Genomic DNA, 26,353 nt, shown 5'->3' on the forward strand with positions numbered 1-26,353 from the left:
CAAATTCCTCATTTGCATTTATCAAATCTCATGACAATTTCAAAGACTTATTCTTAGAATGCACCTTTAAAACTATGCAGTAAAGCTAAAATCTGCTTCTCTGCATGAACAGGGAATTTAGGCTTGTAACTCTCACCAGTATCAAAAGCAGTTCCATGCACAAGTCCCACTGAACCCAAAAAAGAGGAAACACTCATAAATTATTTTTCCTTCAATTACTAAAATACCTCCAGGGCACCTTAATGTCACATTGAAACGTCAAGGAACTTGTTTCTTAAACGTAACACAGTATTTAAGAAATAGTTTCAGAAATGTCCTTGGTACACCTCAGTCATTACAGAAAACCTTTTACAGCAATTCGCTATTTGTCATGTAAAAACAGCGACATAATCACTAGAAATCTGAAGTTTTCCAAGTCCTGCAGTAAAAAATATTCATGGTTAACAAACTGCTACTCACTGTCCAAAACAAGTATTTACATAATAATTTAATTAGCTGATGTAAAATGACCCATTTCCACTCAGACCCTGGATGCTTCTTTAAAGCATCACAAAGCCTGAAAAATGTGCAGCTAGGAAGACTGCTGTGATAGGCAAGCCAAAAGTAAAAGAAAATGATGCTAACAATTTGCTCTGCAAATAAATGTAGCATAGATCCAATGTCATTTTTAAGAAGGTAGCTTGAATGATTCAAGGTTAAAAGTTCATTATTATCTTTTAAGTCTGTCACACCAAATAGCTAAATATTCTGCTAAGGAAGGGATACAAACATTTGAATTACAACAGATGATGAGACGTGCTCATAATCATGAAGCTGTCCTCATTTGTGTTACCATTTTAAAGTATAAGAGCCATGTCGAAGGTTGCCCTGACAGGCGCCTTTAACATAATGCTATGGATGACATGTTACTTCTTTTTTAATATAATTTTCTTTGGTGATTAATTTAAACAAAAGTTGTAAAAGCTGATCAGTATGAACTTCAGAATGAGAGCTTTATCACACAATGAAGTTGCCTCTGAACAGAGGAGAAAAAGACACGCTGTGCTCTGCCTGCATTTTCACATGCAAAGTAACAACTCCCCTTTCCGACTACCACATTGACATCATGCAGCATCTGCCTTCGACTTTTTGCATATGCATTGAAAAGACACACCTCAGAAAATGAAAAAGACGGTTCTAAAATCAAAATAGCCATTTTGTTACTTACAGCATTTGATAAAACGGTAATGAGACATTCTTTCATCTCAGGCTGTAGTCTTGCTACAGGTTTCAGCATTCTCTTCTGCTACAACTGTCATGCCCAGAAAATGCATTATTTAGAGCCCTTCCTCAGGTATCCAGTATACCTCAGAATACATTATTCAATGTAGTTTCCGTTCCAGGATCTTGCAGAGGCTTCCAAGTCATCCTCACCCGACTGCTGGCGTTAAGATAAACCTCTGTGCGTCTTGAACCATGACTACTGCACGTGCTATTGTAGCACAATTGATTGACACGGCTCCTAATCCCACATCGCTGGGAATAAAAGATTTAATTGGTGTGCACTTGCAGCCACATTCTTCCAGCACTGAGGTGTGCTGCTGCACTGCGGCTCTCACAATCCTGCCAGTTAATGGCTTTTCAATAGCTTTCAAATGGCAGCAAACTAAGCTTGATGAGTGGCTCGAATGAAATAGCAGAACAGGGGATCTTAAATTTTATGTGTGCATGTTGTGCGTATGCCAAATGCGACCAGATTCTTAGCTTGTACTAAACCAGGATTATTTTTAGTTGCCACCAGTTGCTGTGTGAATAGGAAATTGATACAGGTTGCCAAAAATAACCACCTTTTAGCATCACAGATCATTTTTCAGTATGTTGTAAGGTAAAAATCAGGATACAGCCCACAGCTATCTTCAGACTCTCCTGGTTCATGCATGGGTTCATTTAAATTAAGCTAGGAAACATGCTTGTGTGTACATTCCTTGATATGTTCTTGTTTTGTCATTTATTTGTATTACATTGCATCTTTTTCACAGATGGAATGTTTATGCCAGAAGAAAGAATCTGCAAGCTCTGCACGGTTTATATGATGATTACGTGAATGTTATCTAATGATATTTTAATCACTGATTGGCAGACAAAAAGCTTATGAAAATGCATCACTAAGAACAAGTCCATACAATTATTTACCATACCACAGATTAATGAGACAATGTATACTGACGCATTACCCGGTTTCAGATTAAGGGCACACAAAAGACAGACCTGCATTGTATTTTAAACACCCAGGCTGTATCATCCCCCGAGAACAATTCATGAATTAATTTTCCAAAAACAGTCACCCAGGAATTTAGTCACTACTTCTTTGAGAAACTACCACAGAACTACAGTGAAATATTTTTATAAAATAAAATTTAAAAATGAGGAAAATTGTGCTCAGAGAAGATATATGTTGTTTACCATGTGTCACGCTTACCACATTCACTGAGTGAGAAAGAACTCTTGTGAAGGGAAACTGATAGCCTAGCCATATTTAAATCTTTTACTTGTCTGAAAGGTTCTTACCTACTGTTTTGTACACAAACCATTTTTAACAGCTACAAAGTGTTAAAGGGACTACAAGGGGAAAAGGGTCTAACTCATTAGTAAAGATTACTAATTCAGATTCTATTAACTACTCTGCAAAGTTCCCACAATAGTAGAAAGATACATATTCACAGGCTTCCATTGATCCATTATCAAAACCCTTAGGTGAAAATTCTCATCTCCAAACAGCCACATATTTAAAATCTGATTTTAGGTATAATATTCACAGCAATAGTTTTGCAAAACTAATTATTTAGGTAGGTTGTTTGGGTGTTTTTTTTCCCTAAAAACATCATTTTTCAAAAGAAAGAGGGAAAAAAATCTAGAAATAACCAGGAGACATAGGGATAAATTATATAAACCATGATACAGTAATGACATTACCAGGGAAACTTTTCACTGTAAAGCTCAGAAGTCCAAAGTAATTAAATCTATCCAGACTTTCTTTCACACCTATACAACACTAGGCCACTATGGGCCATATGGCTTATAAAATAAACATACACAGTGTTTTAACAGGCAGTGTTAGTCATAGTTCATGAGCAAGTGTCAAGTAATGTGACAAAAAGCCCTTTGAGCAATACTTCTTGGTGTAGACATTCCTGACAGGTTCATCTCTGGTGGTACAGTCAGGCAGACAAACTGCCATGTCTAATAACATCACACTTCCACCAGCCCACAATGGTTAGAACTAGGAGGACTCTTGGTAAACACTGGTGAATGGGAGTAATGGACAAAGGATGCTTTGCCGAAGACAGAGATAAAGGGAAATGGAAGTATTTATGATTATGGCTTGAACAAAATGCAGAGAAAAGGTATTTGGATGTCTCATCTGAGATCATAATATATGTGTTTTATCTACTGAACTGCCATAGTGAAAATTTAGGATGATGAAACTTAGTATTTATATTATGAGTTAGACTGCATACTTCATACTGCAAGAAATGAGAATTCAATAAGGCCAAGTGTAAGGTCCTGAACCAGGGTCAGGGCAACTCCCGGTATCCATAAAGGGTGAGGGATGAAGGGATTGAGAACAGCCCTGCAGAGAAGGACTATGGGGTACTGGTGGATGAAAAGCTGGACATGAGCCAGCAGTGTGCACTTGCAGACCAGAAAGCCAATCGTGTCCTGGGCTGCATCAGAAGGAGCCAGTTGAGGGAGCTGATTCTCCACCTCTACTCTGCTCTGGTGAGTCCCCATCTGGAGCACTGCATTGAGCTCTGGGGTGTCCAGTACACGACAGAGACTTGTTTGAGTGGGTCCAGAGGAGGACTGCAAAAATGATCACAGGGATGGAACACCTCTTCCACGAAGAAAGGCTGAGAGGGTCACAGTTGTTTTGCCTGGAGAAGAGAAAGTTCCAGGGAGACCTTATTGCAGCCTTTCAGTATTTAAAGAGGGCTTATAAGAAAGAGTGGGACAAACGCTTTAGTAGGGTCTGCTGAACTAGGATAAGGGGTAATGGTTTTAAACTCAAAGAGGATATAAGGAAGAAAATTTTTATGATGCATTTAAAACAGCACTGTAAACTGCTATCAGCAGAAAGTTTTGACACATCAAAGGGCAGCGTTAAAGCAGCACAAAAATGAGGAGGAAGGAAAGGTGCCAGATAAACCTATGGTCAAATGAAAACACTAGGCAGAATAAGTAGCATGAAATGGAGAATAAAGAGAAACGAGAACAAGGGATACCTGTGAGTGCAGAGATGGGATGAACCTTGACAAAAGTAGCAGCTGAACTTGACAAAATTTTGGAAGCCAGAATAGGAATACTGAAGAGGAAGAAATCTGGTCTATGTGTTGGAAAGACACACGACTTCCACTGCAACCTTCTGCTAGGATGGAAAGCAGAGAAAGAACAGAGAAAGAAATGCTGCACTCACAGTGGCAGATGTCCATGCCATAAACAAAGATTTCAAGTGTGAGAACAAAAAGAAAAATTTAGGTTTCTGATACAAGCCCAAAGGAGGGAATATTTTGTTGTCAGTGATTTTACAAGGCAAATCGTACAATTTGCTTATTCACAAGAAAACTGATATTAGTCATGGTTACGTATTTTCTCCTGATTGAACTCCAGCAATGAGAAAGGAATTCTGGAAAAAAAAAACCACAAACAACAAAACCCAAACACCAGAAGATATAAACAACACTTAAAATCCAACCATGTAAACTATGGATGTATATCTGGACAAGTCCCAAGTACATTACAATACTGCTTTATCTGAACATTAAGGAACATAGAAGCATTTTCATTCACAACCCCACTGGTTTCAAGAACATGCTGGTGTTTTAAGTCTACAATAAGGCACAAGTGTACTTGGACTGGTGAAAAAAGACTGAGCTAGTATTAAATCTGGTGATAAAACACTTAATAATGTATTTGATTTTGTACAGCTTACCAAAAACAGAGATGAAATAGAACCAAGGTCAGAAAACAAGATACATTTACCTCTTCTGGAAAAATTCCTTGCCACCTCTCCCTACAGAAAGAAAATAGCCATTTTCATGCTATGTACAAATCCAGCATTCAGTGAAATCTTGGAACTGGTCAACCATCACTAGGATAGCTATTTGCCTCATGATAAGGCAAATATATTCCATTTATGGATCATCATCTCAGGGTAGATACTGCTTTCACACCTCAATTTTCAAGGCTCAAAACTTGTCTCAGAAAAATCACCTATGAAATAACCTACAATAATTTACAAAAAAATACCCCACTGCTTAAAATAAGGTCTTGCTGCCAAGAACTGACATGCTATATTGTATTTATGTCATGTAAATATTTTGTTGCTCTGCCAGTGTCTTCTGGTGTCACAAGCAACTAAACATCTAATATTTTTATCATCTTAGTATTTTATAATTCACATGTAACTGTGAGATTTGATAGAGAAATGCAGAACTATCTGCCAGCAATTTGAATAATGAGAAAAACACCGTAACTATGGGGTTTAAAAACATGACAGATGCTCCCTGTTTATGCCTTTTTCATTCAGTACAAAGCTTGCTATATTCCTTCAGATGTTACAATTTTATTGCATTACTTATGATTTTAAGACTGCAGATGAAAAGAATGGGATGCAGAGTAACATTAACATTACTCACATATTTTGACAAACAATACTGCTTAGCAATCAATCCTTGGACATGCTATCCAGCTGTCAACCAGCCACTCTTCAAATAACAGCTGGTAGTTGTATGCTTGTCAGGAAGCTAAGGATGAACCATAGCATGTGTAGATAGCAAGAAGGTTTCTAGACTAATCTTTCCTACATGCATCACAACAGAACAAAACACAGCAGTATTTCCAAATAAATTTTCAGATTAGCTGACCTGTAAATGGATGAGTTTGTTTCTATCTATAGCAGCAAGAAACCAAATCTAATCACTCAGTCACTCAGAGTGTGGTTGACTCCCAGAGACCAGATGACTTTTCCTCTTCCTCCAACCTTTGCCCACTTTCCTCCTGTCCCATTCCACTGCAAATGCCTTGATTTTTCAGGAAGAAGGTGATCTTCCTCCCACTCTTCTACTACTGGATCAAACCCTTACAGAATAAGGAAAGTGAAAAAAATCCTTTTTTTCTTCTTCTCCATTTATGTTATAACTAAATGCATATGGGTGGACTAATCTGTAATTACTTTTTAATGGATTGGAAACAGTAGATTACCCAGTACTGATGAAGTCTGCAAAATAACCAGAAGTTATGTGCCACCTGAGAGCACCACCTGCTTCCTCCCATACCCAAAACTATCAGTTTTAGGCTGGGTGTAAATCTCTCTAGCAGTTTCTTAACTGGTCAAGATGAAGCAGCTATCACCTGTGGTAGGAGAGCCCATAACTGTGTAATAACAAGGCTAAATACAAGAAAGAAATCCCAATACTCATATATGGTTAGTCCCATCTCGGGCATTGGAAGTGACTCAATAATGAAATTCTTCATTACAATCTGTGTATACAGTTTAAAAAAAAATTAGGTTTCTTACTAGATTTGATGGAAGGATGTCAAAGAGGAGCTGTAGACTTTTTATATAAAAAGCTCCTTATGAGACTGAAAAGAAACTATCAAGACACATGTTAAAATGATAAACAGAAAAACATGACAGTCATCACAAACTCCAGACACAAGAGAGAATGAAAAAACAACCATGAATTTCCATATAAAGAGCTGTTATATGATAATATAGGATTGTGGTTTTTAAGTTTATAATATTTAGTAAAGAAATAGACAATGGTAAGAATTCAGTTTAACATGAAAAGTGCACTGTTATCCTCCTGATAATTATCAAACGCCATGACTCACTGCATTGTATCCTTTTTTTTTAGTCTTTGTAATTTCTTTGACAATTTTAAAACCAGGAGACAAATAATGACCACTCTAGAGGATGGATAAAAATCTAAGAATAAAACAGAGGAATTTGTGTATCCTTTATAAGAGCAAATGTTACCACAACAATGTAAATCTTGAAGTATACTTACAGAAATCTTGAAAGGACTGTGGAAGCTAAGATAAAGCATGTTCCTAATTTAGGAAAAAGGAACTCAAAACAGCTGAAAGCTGAAGAATGCAGTGATCGAATTAGACTCTTCCAGAACTGTCAGATAGCAAAAAGGATGGTGTGGCAATTAGTCATCTCAGAGATAACTCTACTAGTAGGTGCTCAAAAGACAAAAAACAAACAAACAACAACAAAAAACCCTAAGAATTGATGTTGAAGATTTGTAAAGGGTGGTGAATTAACTGCATTTTAAATTAGTCAATCATGACATCCAAGAAATCCACCCAAATAAAAACATTTGCACTACATTTGCAGACCAAGCGTAGAATAAATCTTATATCTAAGTTTTAACTGGGTTTACAAGATACTGGCGAGTTCTGTAGACACAGGATGAATATTGGACAGTTTTTATTGTGCTGACAGTTACAAACATAGAATCACAGAAACATAGAATGGTTTGGGTTGGAAGGGATGCCTTCCAATAGACCAGGCTGCTCAAAGCCTCATCCAACCTGGCCTTGAACACTGCCAGGGGTGGGGCAGCCACAACTTCTCTGGGCAACCTGTTTCAGTGCCTCACCACCCGCACAGATAAGAATTTATTCCTAAATCTATCCTCTTCTGGTTTGAAGTTATGCCCCCTTGTCCTATCACTACTTGCTCTACATAAAAAGCCCTTATCCAGCTTTCCTGTAGGCCCTCCTTAGGTAGTTTAAGCTCTCTGATGTACGTAATAGTTTCAATTATACACTGTAATCACAATAGCATATTATTAAATTATAAGAAACAACCTGAAATGCAAAGATTAAAATTGAGCAAAAGGGCTACCCAAGACCTATCCTGTTTTCTGATCTTTCTACTGTCCTTTTTATCTCATACTAAATACGATATTGCTTCTTTTTCAGAGCCTTTCTGTACTCAATTCTACATGTTAACTCAGCACAACTTGTTAATGCATACTTGGCTTCCAATTTTTTCTTATGAATGAAGCACAGAACAAAACTGGGACTTCAGAGAGGAAAGGGGTGCAAAAAATACATGTCACATAAATTGACAATGCTGACAGATGTGCACAGTGTCTGGGACAGCCACTCTGATTCTACACCTTCTCCAGCCTCCAATGGCTGCATCTATTTATTTATTTCCTTCTTTTTATTTTGTTTGTGTCAGTGTTTCAGGAATTTGTCATTCTGACCACAAGGACTAGATGAGAGTATGAACTGATGCAAATGATAACCAAATCAAAAAGTATTATGATAAGAACTTTTGACATAAGATACCATTATACAGCTTGAAGATGACATGGACAAGTAGATAAACCAGCAAACGAGAGAGATGCAGAATTTACTGCACTCAGCATGACCATAATAGAATTACAACTCATTCTCAAATTAGCAGAAAATAAATAAGGAGCTGACAAGAATTAGGCAGCTGTTAGGGGAAGGAGGTGGAAAATGAGAGGTATATAAAGAAGCTAGGAAAACAGGCACAGTGAGACTGCTAAAGAAACTGATTTATAGGGATATCCAAGCAACACTGAAAAAGCAGTAAATCAACATAATTAAAACTATTTGAGGTCAAATTAAGGATAGTGAGGCTACAAACAAAAGAAGTCAAAGATGGTAGAAAGAAGGAAAGAACTTCTTCCATACAGGCAGTGAACAGGACACAGCTGAGATGCCAGTAAGAACAGAAATAAAGGAGGATCTGCAAACATAAACTAAGAATCGTGCGGAGAGTGCTGAGGATTAATCAATAAATACAAGATGCCCTGATAATCAGCTCCTTCATACAAAAAAAATAAAATTAAATATTCAGGTCAGATTTGTGTTTTGTACAAACATGAAAACCAAAGACAAAATTCCTCAACTCAGTGAGCACCTGATTTACACATGAACAAGAGAGTAAGGCAGCCTTGCACAGTTACTGCACATACCACTGGGGCAGCTATAATGTCAGTATCACAGTATCACAGTATGTTAGAGATTGGAAGGGACTTCAAAAGATCATCTAGTCCAATCCCCCTGCCGGAGCAGGAACACCTAGATAAGGTTACACAGGAACGTGTCCAGGCGGGTTTTGAATGTCTCCAGAGAAGGAGACTCCACAACCTCCCTGGGCAGCCTGTTCCAGTGTTCCGTCACCCTCACTGAGAAGAAGTTTCTTCTCAAGTTTAAGTGGAACCTCTTGTGTTCCAGTTTGTACCCATTTCCCCTTGTCCTATCATTGTTTGCCACTGAGAAGAGCCTGGCTCCATCCTCGTGACACTCCCCCTTTATATATTTATATACACTAATAAGGTCACCCCTCAGTCTCCTCTTCTCCAAACTATAGAGACCCAGCTCCCTCAGTCTTTCCTCATAAGGGAGATGCTCCACTCCCTTAATCATCTCAGTTGCCCTTAGTATGGTAAGTTTGCTGAAAATTCTGATAGCTGGTACTCAGCTTTTTTATAATAATGTATGTCATGTTTTATTTCATTCCCCAATGATTTGAAAACCCATGGAACTCATTCTTACAGAATAATGCATTTCTTTTCTTACTGGAATGGCTGGATGTTTGTAAGAAACAGAAGATTCATTTCTTTGCTTTCAAACGAACACTTCTTTCAATCAAACACTTCATTAGAAAAGTAGTTACTATTCTAATATTCTTTTCTTAGAAATATAATAGTAATTACATTTTATTTCAAATAGCAAGGGACAACTGAGAAGGTAGCAAAACAGAAATGCAAAAACATAATGTGGTAAAACATGTCTATAAAGAAGAATTATCCAGCAGGATAAATCACACCATTCCAATCAATCTATAAGGTGGGGTGTTTTTTGCTTTCATTTACAGCAGTTTTCCTTGACAAAGAAAAGAAGTATTCAGCACCTTGCTATCCAGGCAGAGGACAAACTGCATGAGAAGTTATTTCCTTCACCCTTTAGCCAAAACACATAGTGTTGAAATCTCCAAGGACTGCCACTCCAAGCTGTAAATTCTTAGAAGAGAAAGCCACACAAGTTGGCACTGACTAGAAACCGTTCTTCCAGAATTCTTAGATCTTAACCTTAAAATCAGTAGCTCTGTCACTGCCTTCAAAGCTAAATTCTTTAAAGTGAATGACCTAAGATTATTGGAAAATGACATAAGTGAGCTATCTTGGAAAAAAAGAATTGGCAATTATGCATAGCATACCAAGACTAATTTGTATAACATCTTTCAAATGCTCCTGCTGAACCTGGTGTTAACTGGAGACTATGCATTTATCCATTTTTCAATATTTTTGTCATTTCAAAACCTCTTTCCCTTATCAACATATTTTTGTCAAATTCAAGGACAACATAGCAATAGGTAATGCTAATTTGAGTAGAGAAATTAGTGGGATTAATTTCACCAACTCTAGGTCTAACCTTATGGCCTTGGCTGAAGTCAAGAGTGGATAGGGCTCATCACTTTTTACTATCAGTCCTTGTGGGTCTTCTGTCTATGTAAATTGAATATTGCATTAACATAGATTTACTGAATTCAGTTCCTTATGTTTTAAGGAGAAAAAAAAAAAAATCACATATGCTAAAAAATGTTGGCATTTGTTGAACCTAATTATAGTGCCTGAAACGAACATGTATTTAGAGTGTTTGCTAAAGACAATTTTATATTAGGATGCATTTAATTATCAGAAGCAAATTTCAAAAATGTTTTTTAAACATGAAAAAAAGCTATAAAGGCTGAGCACACAGATTTATCAATAATATGGAAAGGTCCAAAGCTTTGTGATATGAAGGATTTTATTTAGTTTTTTTGTGTGTGCCTCTAGCTTCTTTCTCCTTTTGATCAGGATACCATATATAACACAGAAGTAATATGTAGTTTTCCATGTCCAGTCCAAAATGTGTAATTAGAATACCTCAAAGGTTGCACAGATTGAAGAGTAAGTAAACGGTCCTTCAGTAAGTACCTTAGGAGACCAGTTAACCTATAGGTATCTCACCTTACAGCAGTTAAACATCTTTGTACCTGGTCTCAGTCAACATGTGGTAAGTTAGCTGTGTGCAAAAATCCCACTTCAATGTTGGCATCAAATATGTTCATTACTTTAAAAGGAGATAGAAAAATATGACTCTCTGGATGCAGACGTTTGACAATAAGACTGGGGGTGACTAGACTGGCAAGAAGATTTTCCCCACTGAGTTAAGCTGCTGATAATAGACCTATGAAGTGAAGTGGACAGCTCTTGATGTGCCAAAGGGACACTCTATCTCAGGAGGGTTCAGGACCTACATCCTGGATAAATGTCATACTCCAAAGAGGTATAAACGTAACTGGGATCCCTGCAGACCTCAAAAGAAACAGGCACTAAAAGTTGGTATTTCTCACCAGGAAGGGTGCAATCCAATTCATACAATCTGAAACATAAGGCAAAAGGACAGTGCCTGTGATCACATAGCTCAGGAAGTCTGCAGCAATTCAGCTGGATAGAAAAAAAGAGGTTTTTCAGATGACAACTTTTTAGCAACAAAATAAATAGCTATTTTTGCTTTTGCTGCTGTTGTTCTCCTTTTGCATAAATATTTGAAACTATAACCTATTTCGTATGTTTTAAATATTTTTATTTACAATTATCTTAAACTACAAATGACTTCAAGGTAGTTAGCCAACACTGAAACACTTTAGTAAAAATGACATTGACCTTAATACAGGAGGTAAAAGGACTCTGTACTGAGCATCTGAGTTACTAGCATAAGCAAATATATTGCTACAAGCCATAGCTGTACAATAGCTACCTGACGTTATTTCTCAGATGAGCTGGCACTCCCTGGCTCCCCCAGTGATTCTGCACCTGTAAACTTAAGAGTCCTGCTGCTCACCAAGATGCATTCTGAGATATCATAAACAATGACAATGAGTGGAAAACAGACTGAATAGTTTAAAAATGCTCTTTTTGAAACAGATACATGAAGGGAGCAAGGTGCACTCTCATTTCAGCTATTAAAAGCAGAGTTACTAGTTACTTCTCTGCAACAAATAATCCATAGCCAAGTGCCAGAGATAAACAGTTGGAAGCTCCCACCTTATTCACAGACCTTTTTCTTTTTCTTATTTCTTCTCCATACCCTCACAGGTAGACAATGGACAAAGAAATGCATTCGTTTCCAATAGTGGCTTTTTAAAGTCCAGTTTTTAAACAACAAATGTTGGTGGTTTATAGTTAATCTCTGATAGTTTGTATTCTACTCTTACAGCTCTTCCTCATAATATTATGTCCTAGAGAATTGATGGCACCTTTTTTCCTATTTTACTGGCTGGACGGCCAAGAAATGGTGATAGAGATCACAATCAGCAGTGTGGATGACAGTATCAAAGAAGTGAAGGTAAGAGAGAGAAGGCACTCAAAGTGTACCACTTCCAGTCCCGCTCTGATGAATACACCCCAAGATGCCATGATGGAAGAGAAAGGCAAATCTGCAGCTGTTCACTCTGTGCCCCCGCCAGCTGCTCCAGACATATCAAGGGTAGAGAAACCAGAGAGAAGGCTGAACGGCTGGCTGACAGCTGTAAGGATCTCATGAGCACATCCATCAGTCCAGCTCCAGTTGGCCACTTCCCTGCTGCTCATGGGCTGGGGCAGCTGCCATGGGGAGAGAAGGGTGGGGGACAGCAGCCCCCAGGTACTGGCTCAGCCCACCCACAGGGACTCCCAGCAGAGCAGCAGCAGAGTAGAGGCAGGCAGAGAGGACACCAGGTCCTCCACTTGGGCTACAACAACCCCATGCAATGCTACAGGCTTGGGGAAGAGTGGCTGGAAAGCTGCTCAGCAGAAAAGGATCTGACGGTGCTGATTTGACAGCTGCTGAACATGAGCCAGCTTGGGCCCAGGCAGACAGGAAGGCCAACAGCATCCCAGCCTGCTTCAGAAACAGTGTGTAACAGCAGTATTCAAGAAAATCAGTACATCTCCCTGTACTCGGCACTGGTGAGGCCACACCTCAAATCCTGTGCTCAGCTCTGGGCTCCTCACTACAAGAGAGACATTGAAGTGCTTAAGCAGGTCCAGGGAAGGGCAGCGAAGCTGGTGAAGGGCCTGGAGAACAGATCTGATGAGGAATGGCTGAGAGAACTGGGGGTGCTTAGCCTGGAGAGGAGAAGACTCAGGGGGGACCTTATCACTCTCTGCAACTACCTGAAAGGAGGATGAAGCAAGGTGGTGACTGGTCTCTTTTCCCAGGTAGCAAGATGACAAGAGGAAATGGCCTCAAGCTACCCCAGCAGAAGTTTAGACTGGATATTAGGAAAAATGTCTTGACAGAGAGCCTGCTCAGGGAAGTGGTGGAATCGCTGTTCCTGGAAGCGTTCAAAAACTGTGTAGATGAGGCCCCCAGTGAAATGGTTTAGTGGTGGCATTGGCAGTCCTGGGGTAACGTTTGGACTTGATCTTGAAGGTTCTTTCCAACCTAGCTATTTCTGTGATTCTACAAAGTAGAGATCTCTAGGCCCTTATCTCACAGTCCTACTCTCTGTATTGCAGGCAGGTGATAGCTTATCAGTCCCTGATGATGATGTTTGATGGAAATCTTGCTGTAAGATGTAGGTGCATTGTTATCAGACACCTCCTAGGGCAGTGGCAGGCTGGAACACAGGAGAAGGCAGGACTGACCAGCCAGGAAAAGCCTTAGTGGGTAAGAGGGGCAGAGCTGTGCCTGACTGAAATAAGATTGGTGCTGGACAGGACAGGAGTGCTGCAGCTGCTGAGCTGAAGCATCAGTGTCTGTCCTGATTGAAAAACATTTTTTTCTTCTCTCTAATGAAAACCTACAGAAGAGAAGACCATAGGTTTGACAGCAGTGAGGTGAAGCTAATGCTGCTTTAACAGGCATTAGTCCGAAACTAACCGTCTACTTTTACTATTTGCATGATATTTCCTTACACATGGTTGTTGGAGAATGGCTCAAGGAGAAAGGTCACAGTGGATCCAGAAATCCCCTGTGTCCAGAAAGTCAATTGTGATAGTTATGGCCTAGGATAGGCCTGAGTCCTTGACTATTGTAACAGTGGAAAAGTACTGAAGGTTGAGCAACAGTGGAAAGCCCCGGAGTGGAAAGTACCGAGAGCAAAACTTGTAACTTTGTTAATACCTTTAGGCTTATAACCTATCAGTTATGCCAAGTAGAAGCTAATAGCCAATCAGTAGCTGACTAGTGGATACAGTTATATATAAAAGGGAGTGTACCGAGCAAATAAACGAAGTCTGCTTATGCCTCATATTGAGTCTGCTTGCATTCTTCCTCCGCCGAGAAAAGGTAGCACTGATTCCGGACCAAAGACCCTGCTCAAACTTTTCACCCGCACATGGTAATAGCCCTTTTCTTTCCCAAGCTTCATTTTATCAAATCTCTCTTAAAAATCTTCCAGAATAAAACAGGGAATCCAAACAATGATGGTCCCACTCTGATCTTATACCAGCTTTACTAAGTTGTATATTTATTCGCATCCTACAATACCTCTTAGCCCAAAGAAGGCGGCAGCTCCTCCCTGCTAATAAACAGCCCTTCTGCCTAGCTGTTTTGACCTCTCACTGTGTGGATGTGTAGCAAGAAAGGCACTTGTGAAATATTCCTGCTGATTAGTACATTAAGTTAGTAACACGCTCTTCTTCTAACAATGAGCATCTCTACAACTGATTTTCTGTATTTCTTTGAGCCTTTTTATAAATATTCATACAAATAAATTAATCTTCTCAAGGAAACTTTTAAACAAATTCTGAGGACAAAATCTGTTGTGTAACTTTCTAAAACAGTAGGTTTGTTGTGCACAGAGAGGATTTGCTGGCAAACACACAGAGGCTACTGTTTGAATAGGTAATGTCATGGTCCATCTACTGCTCTTGGATGACCCAATTGTACTTATCCCCTTGCAGGAACACCACAAAGAACATCAGTGTTCTTTCTTTATAGAGTATGAAGTATTCAAGAAGAAAATCAGTGGGAGAGCTAGACTATATTCCTTCCAGTTGTGTTCAGATCTACTTTTGAAAGAAATAATAACCCATCAAGGAAGACATTTTAACTATGTTAACACTGAAGTTTTGAAAGGCAGCACAAAGATTGTCTAACTCTCTATGGCACTGCAGCTCTTTGTTGATAAACTAAGTGAGGAAAGCTTAGCTATTTCAGATGATCCCTGTTATTCAACTGCAGCTGAGAAGGACAGATGTTTCACAAATAAGATTTACATGTCAAGGCTTGGTAGTAAACTAGATACATAACTGACACCAAAGTTTTGTGTGAAAATAGTTTGAAGGTGTATGTTCTCGTGGAAATGTCAAGAGCACTGAAGAACTAACATCACATTATACAGAGATCATATATTATCAACAAGACATTATTTGCAAGAAGCTGAAAGCAAACAGTGAATAGGGAACTACTTCTAGCAGACATAATATACATAATCAAATAAATTAGGTGTACAAAGATTGTGATGCTGTTAATGTACTGAAAACTTCCTTTCTGAACCAGCCACATGACTGAAAAAAAGATACCATTTATTCAGAATTGAAGTGGAATTATAAAGTATTATTTGCCTCCTTTTCTATAACGGGTATTTTCCATTTCATGGATATGATCTGGATCCACAGGAAAAGCATACTGGGCTTGAAACACTTGACAGTATCACCTTTCTAGCCCTTGCTCTGAAGTATTCAACTCTCTATGTGAGTGCACATCTTTCCTGAAATTCATTGTGAAATTTCTAGTTTTCTATTCTTTCTTTCCTTAAGGAATACAATGCAAACAGTTAGGGGAATTGTACTAAGAACCTGTGGAGACTGTAGTGGGTGCTGTCCAGCTACAGTCATTTTGCCTCACTCTGTCACCAATACTGTTATATGTGTGCAGTCAAGTACCTGCAGTCCCTGAAGAGCAAGAAACAATGAGCTACGCTATCATGCTGCCAGAGCTTTAGCAGAACTCTCAAGCTGCTAGTTCTTAAAGCATATCAGCACTGCAGCCCGTCCTACCTTGGTGCTCCCAAGTGCATGCTGAATTCAGAGTCCAAACAGTACATCTCTGCCCTAAAATACACCACCACAAACTCATTTTGATTCTGATGCAACCAGTTGAAGACTAGTTCTCGCTCATACGTGTTTTTTCTCCTTTACTCTCAGATTTTTCCATGTCTTTCTTTCCTTCTCAGATTTCTCCTAATGATATCTGGGCATCATTTGTGGTTCTTACCAGAGGCCGTTAATAATCTTCTAGTCAGGTAGAAAATTCTTCCTCTGGCACCACTGCCCTGTGCAACCTTCCAATGTTCATGCAGTAGTAACTCCTATCCCATGAGATAAAACATTCTTCCTTCACACTAAACAATAATAATTCATGAAATCTAATTAAATTATGCAGGTTTAAAGATATCAGCAGTGTCAGCCATGAAGTGCAAAGAAATGAAATGCAAATGTATTGGTTTATAGTGTTTTGAATTTTTTTCTCCTAGTCTCTGTGAATTGAAGGGAGCTAAGCATGTGAGAAAGAAGCAGAGGGAAATGCTGACTGAAAGAGCTGTGTTTCTTGAAATAGGTAGCTTCAGCTCTTCGGGTTATAAAGTAGGGCTGAGGACACTTGAAGGGCAGAGCTGAAAGTGTCAAATAACCTGGAAGGAAAATTGCTTGCATTATCAAGTCACAACCTGTGCTTCCTCTGTAAAATAGGACATGCTAAACAACTTACGTTCTCTGTTTAAAAATGCTTTGATTTTTCCAGTAACAGAGAAAATGCAGCTAGTATTTTAGACGGGTAGCAAATAAGCGACTGCAGTAATCCAGTCTGGATTTTGTACTTTTGATCACTAAACTCATACTTTTCAGCATGATATTTTTGTAAAAATAAAGAAGTTATTTTTAGGTTTTGTTCTGTGTAAGACAATCTTGTTAATAGATTGTGTAATAAATAATTTTAAAGAAAGGAAAATCTGATATACTGAAAATACATGGGTAATTATTTCATTAGAGTATATTATCATGGAAAGCATGCCGGGAAGTATTATGCACAGTAGACTGGAGTTAGGATAATAGTAAATCAAATAAGTTATAGCAGTAAACATAAGGCAACAATGCGAACGTGGACTGCTGATAGGATTAGGTGGAGCTTGTACTACATATAACACCTTGTGCAGTTTCTTTACAGATGAAATTAACCTCCAATGTTTGTTCTTATAAAATCAGGGTTTTACTTCTGATTAGTTTTTAAATCAAAGTCATCTTATAACCAAAGTATTACAGCAGAATATATATTTAAGAATGCCCTTATTTTATGAGGTCTCTTTTGTGAAATTCCCACAGATGTAATGGGAGATCTGGGTATGTGAGGACAGCAAAGTCAGGCTCTGTATTCAAAGGGGCAAAGATATTACCAGGACACCAGTTGTGCTCTGTGTAAACTATATTAGATAACTAGTCTTAAACTGAGTAAGTTATTTCACTTTTTGGTGATACAAACAGCAACTCCTATAACATAACCCTGTGGCTTTCTAACTTTTCAAATACATATTTAATTTAAGAATATAATTACTAAAAGCCTGATTCAGTGTTAACTAAAGAGCCACGAAAAGGTTTGCCCTGACTAGTGGGTTTTAGATCCTGTGCAAGGTTTCTAAAATGGCTTACTGAAGATAGTTCCATGATCTTAAGGTCCTTTCCAACCACACTATTCTATGATTCTGTTATTCAAACCTAGCAAGCACAGACAATGTCATTAAGAATATGTAAAAGCAAAAGCTATGTGAAGACCAAGATGATGAGAACTAACAGAGTAGGAGAACTAGAAGGTACAGGGACAGACATCCCTTGGATTAAGAAACTGGGATCAAAGTAGGCAGACAAATGAGTTTCCAAGATGGAGAAACTACTAACCTTGCTCGGAAAATATGGAAACCTTTGGGATTAGTGGACTAGCTGACCAAATCTGTACGGGGCACAACTTTGACATTTCACGACATAGACAATGTGCATTCATAGCAGTCACAATCTTCCACTTGGTACGATTAGTGCAGGTAACAGCCACCTACAGAAAATTCTGAAATCACCTTTCCAGACTATGCGAGTGTCTGCAAATGATACCTGAAATGTGTTTCACACCTAGGATACAAGAGAGATGATGAGGAGGTGGCTTTGTTACGGTCTATTATCCTGCAGAACATTCTTTTGTCATTTAGTACTTTACACACACACCCCACACACCCCCCCCCCCATTCTTTACCATCATCTTTCTTGATCAGTAACATTGGCTCAGTGAGTAACATAGAAATGACCATGCTAAATGACAGAGAATGTGTTGCTAAAGGTGGGGTAAACTCAGAAGGAATATCAAACTCTTCATCTTTCCAAGTAAATGAAGATGTGCACCCTGAGATCCCATGAAATCGGTGATGAAAAGACTGAGGTAGCAGTGACACAATGTGTTGACCTTGTGGAACGTGCCCTAAGTCATAGCCTGTCCTCAACTGTGGGATTCTGTGTGCCAGGCAAATCTGGTAAATGGAACCATACCAGCAAGGTCTGGTAGAGGAAATCTATTCCTGGGACAGGAAGGAGGCTATGATGCTGCTAAGATCTGAAATATAGGCACCAAAGGAAGGAAAATGGGACAGGGACTAGGACAGCAAGTCTTCCCTTCAAAGCAGGAGACCTGCCAAGTCAGTAAAGAGATGCTGTGCTACACTTCAGTATTTCTGGGTAGATTGCAGGGTGCTCTGAAGACTACTTCAGCATTCCCAAGGCCGATTGAGACTTCCTTATCATACAGAAGCTACTGGCAAGTGGGCTCAGATATAGGTGTTCTCCTGAGTCCAGGTATACTAAGGATATGAATAAAAACAGTGTGAGGGGGAACTTCCAGCACCTGGACATTTTTTCCAAAGAGCGTGTCAGATGCATTTCTTTAAGTTTGACCAGAGAAGCTGCCAATAAGGCTCACCTGCCCAATTTCAAAACAATTTATAAACTAGTTTATGAAACTGCATTTTCACTGGCCATGTCAGCACGAAAATGGTTCTTAAGCAAGGATTTCTAAATAATATAAAAGTTAAGACAGAAACAAGACCTGTGCTTAAACCCCTGGTATATCATCACATATTCTCTAAATACTGTAGTAAAAAAAAATTACCTAGAATCCTGATGCCTAGTTACAAAGTTTACATAAGGTAAAGATTAAGAAGCAAGTAAGAATGGATTTTAAAGATAGCTGCCAAGATAGTTTATAATTATAACGTCTCTGACGTAGCAAAGACTTAAAGAATCACACTCGCTGCATGAAACAATCCTTTTCTTTGTCGAATAGTCATCACCAATGTCATCTTTCTGAAGTTTATTTAAAACATGTTGCCAATCACCTCTTTTTGCAGTACAGGTTTTAGTCAAAAGTCAGTTGGGTATTTCACCTCCTTATCAATGAATAAAATCCATTTCCAACATCTATTCTGGCAAACCATCCCAGCACCACCAAGCAACATAAATAGCTTGCTCTGGGGCTAGAAACCACCTCTATAAATACAATTTCACAAAAGGGAACTACCAGTCTCTGGCAAGCTCATATTTCCTTGAAAGAAAAACAAAACTGCATGATTACTATATCACCTCTATGATTGCATTAGCATTCAGGAAAACAAACAAACAAACAAATCTTTAAGTTTCCAGAAATCCATGTCTTGCAGCCTGTTTATACAAGTAAAGGGCTGACATCTAACTTCAAGTGGAGGCAGTTTCATGTCTTAAGAATCAAAAAAGAAAAAATATAGAGAAGAGGGAAAAAAGTACATGTGTAAGTTAAATGAGAAAACTGACGGTTAGCTTTTGTACGAAAATCTAAGTTAGAGTAAGAAAGAAGCCACACCTACCTCAGCCTTACCATGAAGGGACAGTATTCTGGTGTCAGACAGACATAAGTCTGTACAGTGAGCATAAGACTCAGCTTTTACGTCCTGCTTAATTTCCAAATAGACCTAAAGGGATTTTGTGGAACTGGCATTTCCCTATGGAGTACTGTAGCTGTCATGAAGCAGGCCATGCCAGCAATAGGATAAAAACAAGTAGGATAGGGACTGGGGCACAATGCTAATTCACTGGTATCAGAATTTTTTTTGAAAATTTACATCTTTGAGTGAACCTTTTTTTGGGGAAGGTTTTCAGATCTGAAATAGAATTTCTGGTCAAAACACAATGAAACACAAGAACAGACAACAGCGTGGGCACCAACATATGATTTGGCTACAAGAGAAGCAGGTCCTATCAAAAGCCTGCCAGGTTTCCTGCCAGCTTGGCTGGTGACCTGAAAGGGAACAAAGCCTGCAGTGTCTCCAGGCAGTCCTGCCATCTGGACAGCCTCCACATCATGAATCCTGAGGTCTTTAGGGACTGCAGTTCCAGGAAAGCCCTGCCACAGAGGCGTCTTGTAGGTCACTGTCTCAAGGAGTTCCCTGTGCTCGAGGTCCCAGCTCCCAAGACTGCCTGACTCCTGCTAGAGATGACAATGGACAAGTGGCCTGGGATAGTCAGGAGACAAGGGCTGAGCCAAGAACCTTAATCTTGGGTCTGCCACTTCCTATAGAAACTGAACAAATTAATTTATTCATAAATAATTTTATCCCTTCTGTGGAGTGCTTGTTCCTAAAAGGTGCAGTTCCTTTAGAACAATTTCCTGCAAAATAGAAATTCCAATGGATTCTTCTAATTAAAACAAATACAAGTGAAATGTTACATTAGATATTGTATCCCTTCCAGTATCACTGTGAAAAAGATTATGGACCATGACAGACAGACAAGGAAATTCTGTTTGTATGAATAATACCTAGTCTCCTCATGCAATACAGCAATAGGAAATTATCCCAAGACCAACAGAAAAATACAATGCAGAAAACAGTTTGCCAGTCAAGAGCTTACTTAATATTAGAGCTCACTACAGCCTACCATTAGCACTGTGCTTCCCACTTAAGGTACAAGCATTACAGTCAAAGGATATTTTCCTAGGAGTAGTGTCTGAAGGATGGCTACAAAACTGTCAGGTTTCCACATTAGTGCGGCTTGGGTTTAATTTCTTTTCAGAATCTACTTACTGCTTTTTCTAAAGCATCCCAAACTCAGCCTTTTAGCTTTCCTGTTTACTTAAACTAAAAGCTGCAGGAGTCACTTTGTGTTCTTACAAACTCATTCCAGACTGCTGATTTTCCCTACCCTTCCTCACTCCCTGAACAGGATTATCAGGGTGTTAAAGCCTGCAGCATTCTCTCACACAATATAAAAATCTGTTCAAACTGCAAGATGACATGCTTGTTTTCTCATTTATGTAATTTTCAGATTCAAGTGAAATCACACATTCAAATGAAAACTACTGCAAAATTTGAGATAGGGTTTAACTGAAACTTGGGACTATGTACATGCCCCTTTTGCAAGCTACCTGCAGCCTTTTTCTCCCCACTGTATCGCATCAGATGTTTAAGCTTGCAGTCTGTTTACACATCCATTAGATTTTAATTTTTGCCTGGTAATGACTTCTCCTCACCTGTGAGCCTCCAAAAATATGCTCTATGTTATAAAACAATCCTAGTGCTTTCAGTGAAAGAATATTCATAAGAACAAACACAATGTGGCAGAAGAATGAGAAAAATACACTTAAGCACTACAGAAGCTGGTTATTATTAAACATCATTAGTTACATCCATTTTAAATGGGGCCTTAAGTGATCAATACCTGGATCTATCAGGGATTGAAAGCATTGAGAGAAGAGCAGTCTTTGTCCCAAAGTGCCGTGAAATCTAAGAGCACAAAGACAGACAGTGGGCTAGATATCACAATGAAGTCAAAGGAAAAAAGGACAAAGCTTCAGCTAAACTAAACTGAACATAATAAGCTTAAACCACAGCAGACCAGCTGCTTACAACTGCTACAGGTCCAAATCCAATCAACTTTGGGCTTCTGCCTGCTTCTAAAATTTAACCTGCATTTTCCACGTTCTTCAGCTAGCAGACAATGCAGCACCAAGTGTTAACTGCCACACAGCTATGAGGGTTTAGCACGTGGAATCCTGTGAGCTGAGTGGTCAATCCCCTTTGTTAGCTCATTTTCATTGCCAGGACCTACTGCCAACCTACCAGAAGCCGGCTGTTTCATCCCTGCCACAGAGACAGCTTCCAAACAGCTGTCATGGCAAACTGTGTTTGAAACTCTGCTGCCAGCAAGTTAACCAGTCAAGTATTTTTAACATGTGGGAGGGGTGATCTAAAACTATGCATAATGTAGACCCCCACACACTTGTGTTTGCACTGGAATTATGCTTCTCAAACGCTTGAAGGAACATTAGGTCAGCAGCTATATCAAGTCATGTCATTTGCTTTGCTGATTTTAATTCTCATGCAGTGATACAACTTCCTTGTCAGATGGCTTGCTAGCTATTTTCCATTTGTATTTTGTAAACTGCAATGCAAATCTCAATCCACAATAATTCAATACAACAGCTAATGAGAAATGAGTTAATAATGATGAAATCTTTACAGAGGTTCCTTTGGGTTACCTACTTAAGCTGTTGTCAGTATTACAGTCATCATGCTCACATTAGAGGACCATTAAGGCATGTATTGAATATTTGGCTTCACAGCAGGTAAATTCTGTTCAACTCATCTAGGATGCTGAGAAACAGTCTCCTTTTGTACTCCTCTCCAAAATATTACCAGCAGGAGAAAACCCAACGGGATTACCTTATGAAAATATTCTTAGTATGACCTGCTTCATATTTACTTTTAGAGTGCTCTTGAGACTGCTCCATATTTCACAGCAGTGCCCAGTAATAATACGATCACTTAGTACCCAGTGATCATACTGCTTTTACTGTGCACTCTTAAATCCCTAATTCCCTGGTGCAAAAGACATGATAGCCTGTGCAGTGACAATCATGAAAGAAAAAATTGTGAGTTGCTTCTTTACCCTGTCATTACCTCCATCCTTACTCTGACACGCCAGACAACTGGGTGCAGCAGGAAAGATTCTTCTGTCAAGTGCCCTCTACAAGGTGCTGTAAACTAGAGGTGCACTGAAAATTTTCCCTGAGACATGCTAAATAATCTCCCTAAACCCAGTTCCTAGGAGGCAGGTTACATATATAGATGACTGCCCACAAGGGCACCTTGGGAACACTATAGCAGCACGGAAATAAACTCTAAAATCCTCAGTTCTTGGGGAAAAAGTCCTCCAATTATCTCAACCACCAGAGGATTATGATATAATGTAGCTGTAAGCCTCAATTCACCTCATTATATACTTCTAATTCCACTTAGTCTACAATTTATACAAATAAAGAGGTAGAGTGAATTTGCTCTACTGTTTTTATTCTTTAACAATGTAAGGTCCAGAAAAGGGCAAGGAAGCTGGCCTGGAGAATAAACCTCATGAAGAATGACTGAGGGAACCGGGGCTGTTTATTCTGGAGAAGGGGAGGCTCAGGGGGTCCTTACTGCTCTCTACAAGTATGTGAAAGGAGGCTGTAGTGAGGTAGCGGTCAGCCTCTTCTCCCAAGTAACAAGCAACAGGACAAGAGGTAAGAGCCTCAAGCTGAGCCAGGGAAGATTTAGACTGAATATTAGGAAAAATTTCTTCACCAAGAGGCTGATCATATATTAGAACAGGCTGCCCATGGAAGTGGTGGGATCACTATCCCTTGGAAGTGTTCAAAAAAACATGTAGTTAAGGCCTTTAGTGACATTGTTTAGTGATGGCCTTGGCAGTCCTGGGGTAATGGTCCGACTTGATGATCTTGAATGTCTTTTCCAGCCTTGTTGATCCTGTGTTTCAAATAATCAGTGCTTTGCTTTTCTCTCCCTTTGGGATACTCCCCAGATTAGCAATTTTCTCCTGACAAGACCGAATATGAAAGGGAAAGCCATACTGATTTAACACCTTATAACTCAAATGTTGCAGAAGTACTTGGGAGGAAGGAAATACATCAACTAAGCAACCAAGGTGAGTGATTCCTTTTTAAATGCAATTTAAGCAGCAAAGTACAACTCTAATCAGAAGGAAGCTGTATGAGAATGGCAAGCTTCAATAGTTCCCCCTTCTCTAACAAATGCTCATGAATTTAAAAATACATTAAAAAGACAAGGAGTTACTGGAGAGGGTCCAGCAGAGGGCCACAGGGACGGACAAGGATCTGAAACATCTCTCTTACTAGAAAGATTGTGGGAGCTGAGCCTGTTTAGTCTAGAGAAGATTGAGAGGGGATCTCATTAATGCATATAAATATCTCAAAACCAGGTGCCAGGAGGCTGGTGCCACACTTTTCAGTGGTGCCCAGCAACAGGACCAAGGGCAGTGGGCATAAAATAAAGCACAAGAAGTTTCACCTAAGCATGAGGAAGAAATTGGGAGATTGTGGAGTCTCCCTCCCTGAAGACATTCAAAACCCTCCTGGGCACCTTCCTGAATAACCTAGGTGGTCCTGCCTCGGCAGAGGGTTGGACTAGATGATCTCCAAAGGTCTCTTCCAACCCTAAGATTCTGTGATTCTGGGTCTGTGGGCTTGTATGGGCTTGTGGTTGGTTTATTTTAGTTTGGGTGGGCTTCTGAGTGGGTCTTTGTTTGTTTGGTTAGGGTTTTTTTTCTGGGTTTTGGATTTTGTGGGTTTTTTGGGTTTGGTTGTTTGGGTTTTTTTAGATAATGTTGAAGCATTGGTATGAGCCTACTATGAACTTCTTAGCACTTTGAAAGAAATATTGTAGTAAAGTGATCCTCTTACTGTGCTCTGGATGAGTAGTTTTAAACAGAATACAAATATTCCCATTGGGAACCACTTTCCTGTCTTGGCTTGAAAGAGCCTAGTGCCTGGATCTTGTTTAAAATAAAATAGGATGGGCCAAAGTCAGAGAGTACTCAAAAGAACAGAAAATTAAAACAAACCAAAACAAAGAAACACAGCATGACCCACAGACTGCCCCAGTGACAGTTTCACAGCATTATACAGTCACACTGTGGCACATTCTGAACACTTTTCATCAACAAAAAAATACTAGGTCTGTACAACCGTGCCAAAAGAAGAAGAGAAAGCAGTTTTGGCTTTGAAGAAGTTGTGAGTTCTAAACTGAGCTGCAGCACAAAGTACCCTGCTAACACAATTACACCTGTATTAAAAATCTATTTAAAGAATCAGAAATAAATGCAATCCCACATTTTCTTTGAGAAGTGCCATCACAGAAAGTTAAAAAAATAGAACAGATAAAATAGTTTTTATTTAGAATTTTAAATAAATAAACACATCTTTTAAAATTCCTTTCCCTCATTAAAAACACTTTAGCAGAAACAATCTTACTCCAAAGCTTTTCCAATTACATTTTGTGAGTTGAAAGTTCTGGTTACATACAAAAAAAATCACCTAGATGCAACTTTATTCAACAACAACCGACCGAATGTTGTAAGCCAAAGTAAGAAAACAAGCTCTTTAGCTTGCTATCTGAAACAAAGAAAAGGGAGGGAAGGGTTTGTGAAAGATGTGACAAATGGCTGTCTTTTTTGCTATTTTTCTAGAAGTACTATTGAAACAAAAAGCAAACACAAAACCTTAAAATATGCCAAACCACATCCATGTAAGATAAAAGTGCTACAAAATGCAAAGTTAAGACAAAATTCCAGCATAAGGCTGTCAAAATAATAGCTCCAAAGGGCCCATTTACATTTTCCTAGCAGCTAATGAATCGCCACGAAAAATGGCAGCAGGCAAGCTTATGGGAAACATCTTTAAATCTGTTTTTCTTCTTTCTAAAGTATGAGCCCAAGCTCTACACTTAAGAGTGAAACATGCCTTGTTGGCTCCATGTGAAGACAGCAAGAATCCTAGTGTATCTTTCAGAAAAATTCATGAAAGTGATATTCATATATAAAAAGGGAAAAACAAAGAGGAAAGGTATTGCTCAGCTAAAAAAAAAAATGGTAGAAAAATACACATGAACAGCATTTCATAGTATCTAATACAGGTTCTTAAAAGAAAACTACATGCAACAGGAAAGAGCATTTATTATCATTTTCTATGTGCCAACAGTCACTTTGTGACAGCAAGCCTTACAGAACCTAACTTCACACAGCGCCTGGATTATAGTTGATGCACTCAAAAGCCTCTATACAATACAAGAACAAATCCTAATTAGCTCTAATAAAAGCCTCTTTAAAGGCACAGCTCTTCATAGCCCTCTTCTGACTTCTGGGCAAACAGCAGAGAATATGAACACTGGAAACAAATCAACTACAAGACAAATTGTTTACTTTTTACTGAA

At 39.0% G+C, this 26,353-nt stretch overlaps 1 protein-coding gene across 5 annotated transcripts in view; it reads right to left on the reverse strand.

Moving 5' to 3' along the window:
• Positions 1–26,353, reverse strand: part of MYO16 (myosin XVI) — a 377,031-nt gene that overhangs the window by 297,232 nt on the left and 53,446 nt on the right. Inside the window, exon 1 of one of the 5 annotated variants that reach the window (XM_061377878.1) lies at positions 1,208–1,706. The exons of 3 other annotated variants lie outside the window; for them this stretch is intronic. In XM_061377878.1, the coding sequence (XP_061233862.1) occupies positions 1,208–1,235 (28 nt within the window). In that variant the 5' untranslated portion in view covers positions 1,236–1,706. Of the gene's footprint in view, positions 1–1,207; positions 1,709–26,353 lie in introns of those variants that run through there. One more of the 5 variants, XM_061377884.1, reaches the window with a different exon arrangement.

This window comes from Neopsephotus bourkii, unplaced genomic scaffold, assembly GCF_033783945.1.
Source record: "Neopsephotus bourkii isolate Nb327-2 ecotype Australia unplaced genomic scaffold, CSIRO-AGI_Nbou_v1 NB_1760, whole genome shotgun sequence".
Lineage (NCBI taxonomy): Eukaryota > Metazoa > Chordata > Aves > Psittaciformes > Psittacidae > Neopsephotus > Neopsephotus bourkii.